This window comes from Octodon degus, unplaced genomic scaffold, assembly GCF_000260255.1.
Source record: "Octodon degus isolate 3935 unplaced genomic scaffold, OctDeg1.0 scaffold00111, whole genome shotgun sequence".
Taxonomy (NCBI): domain Eukaryota; kingdom Metazoa; phylum Chordata; class Mammalia; order Rodentia; family Octodontidae; genus Octodon; species Octodon degus.
Window position 1 is genome coordinate 2379956 of NW_004524687.1, and position 6780 is coordinate 2386735.

At 42.4% G+C, this 6780-nt stretch overlaps 1 protein-coding gene across 3 annotated transcripts in view; it reads left to right on the forward strand.

The window, feature by feature from the left end:
* Eef1akmt1 (EEF1A lysine methyltransferase 1) overlaps positions 1-6780 on the forward strand; it is a 44293-nt gene that overhangs the window by 32769 nt on the left and 4744 nt on the right. For all 3 annotated transcript variants that reach the window (XM_004639404.3, XM_023699191.1, XM_023699192.1), the window contains exon 2: positions 2214-2371. In XM_004639404.3, coding sequence (XP_004639461.1) covers positions 2231-2371 — 141 coding nt within the window. In that variant the 5' untranslated portion in view covers positions 2214-2230. The remainder of the gene's footprint in view (positions 1-2213; positions 2372-6780) is intronic.

Sequence of the window (6780 nt, forward strand, 5' to 3'; positions counted from 1 at the left end):
GCTACAGGAGGGTCTTTAAAGAACAGTTTCTTTCCTGGTATCATTACACCATAGGCTTTGGCAGCCAGGAATGCAGTGTGGCTTGTTTTGGAGTTCCCCAATCAGGAAGCAGAATTACATGTGCATCTTAGATTCATTGTGCTCTGTGGAGTCACTTTGGATCTGAGCCCTGACAAATGGTTACAAATACGTTATAGTTGAGATCTGTGTTTAATTTCCTGGCAACACATCCTATTTTGGACCCCTTGTCCCACAGACCTGTCTAACATGAGTGTAATTGCTTTCAGTGATTTCTGTGAGCTTTCTAGAAAATTGTTGAGTGTCAACAAGTGTGGTTTTAGAATCTTTTGTACTTATGGATTCAACCAGCTGAAGGGCTGAGCCATAACCTCAGAACCTGGCCATACCCAAGATAACATTATATTTGGCCATCATTTTCTGCAGAACTACCTTACTTCTTTCTCACTCTGTTTTATCTTTTTTCCTTTCCTTCTTTTTTTTTTTTTTTTTTTTTGGGTCTCACTATGCAGTTCACTATGTAGTTCAGGGTGGCCTTGAACTTACTTTGTAGCTCTGGCTGGTCTTGAACTTGCAGAATTCCTCCTGCCTCAGCCTCCCAAGTGCTGGGATTGTGGCAGAGTGCCACCATGCTGGTCTCTCCTGAATTGATCTTTTATATGTAGCAGTGATAGCCATGAGCTTTATTTCACCTAAACAGTGACATTCAGCATAAAAAATTGTCTGAAAGATGGCATGGTGATAAATGCTTATGATCGCAGCACTTGGAGAGGCTGAGGCAGGAGGATTACAAGTTCAAGCTCAGTAAGTGCAACTTAGTGACTTAGAGAGATACTATCTCAAAATAAAAAATAAAAACATCCAAAACATGCATTAAGCTGATTGGTAGATAGGAGAAAGGAAGGAAGGAAAGAAGGAAGGAAGGAAAAGTAAAGTAATAAAGAAAAGACGGACAGACAGATGGACTGGAGATGTAGCACAGTGTGATGTATTCTGGTGAATACTATCACCCAGAATTCAGTGATAGTAGCTAAGGAAGTGTCCTGCTTTAATCCCAAGCCATTCTCAGCTTTGGACCTGACCTACTGTGGCCAGCATCTACATATTTCCTTTCAGGAGGGTATTTTCCTGTTCATTTATCTGAGTTGACAGTTTATGTTCTCATAATGGGAACGTGTGAGAAGCAACCTGTCTCTAAAAAAAAAAAAAAAACTGAGGGTCGAGGAGATGGCTCAGTGGAATAAGCGCTTCCCCAGCAAGCGTAAGGGCCTGAGTTCAATCCCCAGTTCCACCAAAAAAAGAAAGAAAGAAAGAAAGAAAGAAAGAAAGAAAGAAAGAAAGAAAACTGAAAAATCTTACCTGCGTATAGTGGTGTAGGCTTACAGTTTCACCACCCAGAGGCTGAGCAGGAGGGTCCCAGTTTGAGCCCAGCCTGGGCAGCAGTGAGACTTAGCAAGACTGTCTGAATGCAGGAAACAAAAAGTGCTAGAAATATAACTCAATCTAAAGGCTTTGAAGCCAACATCCACTGCTGGAAATAATTCTTAATTTTTAAAGATTTATTTCTCCCTCTCAGAAAAGCTCTGCATATTGAGAGCACCAGAAAGAAGCAAAATATCTCTAGCTATTTGTGGTAAATATTTCCTTTGAAAAGGGATCAAAAAGTGTGGCCACTTTTATGAATTAGAAGCCCCTGCTATGTGTTTGATCCCAAAGCTTTCTTGATTTGGTTTGTTTTGGGTTTTTGTTTTGATTTTGGTTTTTTGAGACAGGGTCTTGCTCTGTAGTTTAGGCTGCCATTGAACTCACCTTGTAGCCCAGCCTGGCCTTGAACGCATGACGATCGTCCTGCCTCAGCCTCCCAAGTGCTGGGGTTATGGGCGTGTGCCATCATGCCTGGCCAGGTTTTGTTTTTTGGGGACAGGCTTTCTGTATGCAGTTCAAGCTGGCTTTGAACTCATTGTGTAACCCAGGTTGGCCTCCATCTCATAGCACACTTCCTGCCTCTGCCTCCCAAGCGCCGGACTTATAAGCATGAGCCACTATGCCAGGCAAATCCTAGAAGGTTTAGATATGTGCGTTTCCTGCATAAAGCATCAGTTGGGGTCTTTGCTGTGAGTTGAATTTTTAAAAAAATGTTATTTGATGAAAGGAGGAACCAAGTCCATACATCACGTTTACTCCTTGGCCTGCAGGTATATACATTTGTGAAATGAGTGACTCAGATGACGATACCCCCCGACTTTCTGCCCACACCTTGGCAGCTCTCCAGGAATTTTTTGCTGAGCAGAAGCAGCACTCAGACCCAAGTGAGGATGGTAAATATAATGTTGGAGTAATAGAAGAAAACTGGGTAAGTAAATGTGTTCCTTCTCTATCAGGAAGTAATGAAAACCTGTTTCAGTGCCAGGTCCTGTGTTTGTCTGCGGCCTCGCTTAACACTAAAGTCTCTGGCACCTGCCATTTGGGAGCTGATAGCTCCATGATGACAAGGTCGAACATTTTCCTTCCTTATGTATTTTAACTTCTACCATGGGCTGGGGATGTAGCTCAGCATTAGGCTCTGGGTTTGATTCCTGGTATCAAAAAAGAAAAAAGCTTAAAAAAAAAAGTCTCAAACTTCTACCTTGATATTTCTATAGAAAATTCATAGCAGAAAATTGAAGTACTGTATTATTCTTGAAGTGACTTTATTTTTAGGACACTGTACTCTTTTCTGACTCTAATTCCAATCTATAGTTATTGTACACTGGTACAGAATATAGGAGGAAAAGAGAGAAAGAACAACAACAACAAAGAAACTAGAAACCATGTTCATCACTCATATAAAAACAAGATCAAACATTAAACAAGATTAAAGAAAAAATTAAAAAAGAGAGAAAAAAGTTCATTTCAAGGTTTGTCTCTGCTGTCACTGGTAGACAACACATGGAGACAGAGTCCACATCTGTGCTGATTTGTCCCAGCAAGCCAGCAGTCACTTTATGTCAGGGTAATTAGTGGATAATCTCAGTGAGCCAGTGCCTTTATTTCTGCTGAAGTTCAGGCTAGTTTTTGGCCATGAGGCCGGGACTAGACCCATTCAGCATGCAGCCCTCAGTGCACATTGTGTGGGCTTGAACTTAGCAGGGAGTTGCTGGTTGGAGCCAGCAGTTCTTCCGAGTTCCACGCTCAGTTGGCCCCCTCCAAGGTGGCTTTTGGCCAGTCACCCTTCCTGTGGGATGGTCAGGTCCGCTGCACTCAGCACTCAGTGCAGCCCACAGCATCCACTCCTCTGCTGCACTGCCTCATCTCTCGGTGGAGGCCTCTGTCTGGCCTTGCCAGCAGTCACCAGGTGTCAGCAGGTTTGAACCGCTCTTCCCATGCAGTGAATCCCGACTCACACAGAAGACACTGGCCACCACCTCCTTCGTTGAAGTTTCTCTTTTCTCTTCTCATGGGCTTCAGTTCTCACTTCAGATCCTTCCTCTTCTTCCCAGTGCTGTGTTCCTGCGTCTGGACAGCAAATCTCAGTGTCTATCTCTGCTGCTTACCACTCTGACATCTTCTCAGAAGTCTCCTAGTTATTGTATAACATGCATGAAAACATGAAGAAAATAAAAATTAGTCCTAATGCCCCTAGCACAGGTAGCACAGTTGGGGCTAGGAGACTACTTACCTTCACCCACTTGAATTTGGGTAGTGCCCCAGGGTCAATCCTCTGTCTATTGTTTTAAGAGAGGTAGAAAACAAAATAACAAAAACTCAAGAAACCTCTGAGGTTACAGGCCAGAGCATGTCTGTGTTAGATCTTCTGGACTGATCTTCAGGAACTCTTTCCCCACTCATACCTTATTAAAGGTTCATAAATATGGAATGCGTCTCATACATGTAATTTATAGAGTGAGTTCTGGGACATGCCTGCTCATTGAAAGCTGTTGAGATGACTCAACACTGCAGGTCATTCTTGTCAGTCTCGCCTACATACCCAATGTAAGCTGTTGATTAATCTGTGTTCTGTGCTGTGCTTTTTACTTTCCTGTTGCCCTAGCACCACTGTCAGCATAGATCTGTCTTGAGCACATCTTTCCATAATCTTCAATAAATGCAGCTACTTTTCTTTTAACATTAGATGTCCATTCACAACTCTTTGCTTATTGTACATTAGTGCCTAGAATCTATCTTCTAGGCCTTTTCTATTTTTGACACTTGCATTTAGTATAGTTTATTGATAAAATTAAGGAAGTCTCTCAGAAAATCAAATTATAGTAATGAAAATATTAGAAAACTAAAGAATAAATCCAAGAGTTATTCAACTAAAAGAAGTTCAAGAAAAATAAAGAGCAAGCAAAAGAGGAAAGGAAATCTTCAAATAATATTAGAAAGTTTCTATGTCTGATGAATATATATACATATATATATTTCATATTCTTAGATACATGATTGTGATGATTATGAAAATTCTGGGTATGATGATAAAGAAGATGCTAGAACTTTTAAGAGGAAAAGCAGGTTTTCTGAAATCTCAGGGCTAGAATCACATTGTGCTTATCAGGTGCCTTATAAAAACTAGAAATCTACAAATGCCTTCAGCATTTGGAGTCAAATTTATGTTCAACCTAGAGTTCTATACTCAGCTAACCTATCACTCAGATGTGAGACAAAGCATTTTTAGATATGGTAGACCTCATATTTACCTCCCGTACATTTCTCAGGAGTTGGAGGAGAATTTGCTCCAACAAGTAAGAAATGAGTTGTATCAACCAGTGCTTACTAGAGAAACAGGTTTATTGCAGCATTTATAAATACATAAGAATTTACAAGACTGGCTTACCCTGGCTACCCAGAGTCAGAAGAGTGTAAAAGGTATGTTAGGGGCTGGGGAGGTAGCTCAGTTGTCTAAGCACCTGCCTGGCAAACACAAGGATCCAAATTCCATCCCTGCTGCCACATGCTGTGCCGGCTGCAAACCATGTGCTATCTGCTGAAACCAGGTGTGGTGGCACATGCCTATAATCCCAGCACTGGTGTGGCTGAGACAGGAGGATCACTACAAGTCCAAGCTGCAAAGTGAGACCAGGTACCAATTAATTAATTAATTAATTAATTAAAAGCCTGTTTACACCCTGGAGATCCAAAGGATCCAGTTGAAGGCCAGTAGCTCAGCGCAGTACCCTGTATGAGTCTGTATCAAGAGGTGAGAGGATGGCCATTGATGGTAGCTTGAGGGCTCTGTGCCTGAAGGCTGAAGAGTGTGCTAGAAGCCAGCAGGTGGTGTCCAAGGTGAAGGTAAAGATGGGCACTCCTCTGAAAAAACAGAAGCGAGACCTCCCCCACTCTGGCGATGCTCCTCCCTAGGGCTGATCTTCCACATCCAGAACTATGCTGAGCCAATGTAGTTGGGCATTTCTTACTCCAGTTGACACAAGCAGTTAACTGCTGCATAAACCAAAACAGAAAGGCACAAGCTTCAGGGAATGGGAGATCTGACACAGGTGGGAGAGGGAATTCCCAGGATGACTGTTGCACAGCAAGTCCTGGTGCTGTAGCAGTGCCGCACACCTGAGATCATCATAGGAGGACCTCACGTTCCGGGATAGAGATCCACAGGGGGAAAAGTGGAAGTGACAGAAAGCCTGACAGGAAAATGGGGTTACATACAGTCCCTGCAAATGAGGTAATGCATTTATTAACTGTCAGAAAAACAAAAGTGTGACTTAGTGGAAGGAATGCACACAGTGTTACCTGATGATTGGTTCTAATTCAGCAAAATTGGGTTACATCTGTATTGAAAGTGGAAAGGGGGAAGGTGTGTATGAGAAGAAAATTTCATCTTCATAAAAATGTATAACATAAAATAGGCTAATCAATAGATAGCATTTAAACAATATTTAAAGGTGGGTAAGAAATCAAAGGAAGGGCCAAGGGTTAACAGTAGCTTCTGAGGACTTGAGTCCAGGGGTGGGGGATATGGGATAGGAGGCTTCATTTTCTAAGCTTGATAGTTCTTTGCCTTTTAATGTTATGTTCATGTAGCATGTTGATAAGAGCTTGAATATTTATTTTGTGGAGTGCTGTGAGAAGAGCCAGATACCTCATTGTCCCCTGGCAGTGTTGAGTGAGGGGAAGGGCAATTGAGCACATAACTGGCACTGCTTATGAAGCCTGTAAGGAGATGCGTTCTGCTGCCTCCCAAGTCCTGTGAAGCTGAAGTTCCTGAAGCCTGTGTATGCCAGGGGCTTTCCTCAGCTGTCCTTCCTCAGCACAGAGGGCAGGCTCTGCACTCAGCCTGTTTTCTATGGCTAAGAATCAATAGACATAGGTGTAAAGACACAGGCATGAATTCATACATGTGTGCTAATGTGTGTGTACATTCTCATTCTGTCTTTGGAATCACTTTAAGACTTGTTTTTTATGAGTAAATATTCAGCAAATACTATGTGCATTTTCAGATGGGAAGTGATGTGGAGTCATGTTTTTCACTGTAGTCAGCAACTATGACTGATTTAACGATTTGTTCACATTTTCATTTGTCATTTGGGATGGCACCTCATCCTAATTGTTGCAGTCATTTGGAGTGCTAATTTGTATTACTTGGAACCCTTACATATGTCTAAGAGCCTCCAGATATGTTTTAAAAGGTCAAGATGGTGCAACAATAAATAAAGCAGGGTTGGAGAGATGGCTGAGTGGTCTAAAGCACCTACTTGGAACAAGCTTGGCAAAGCACAGGGACCGCGGTTCAATCCCCCAGCACCACATGCCAGCCAGCCCCGCCCCCTG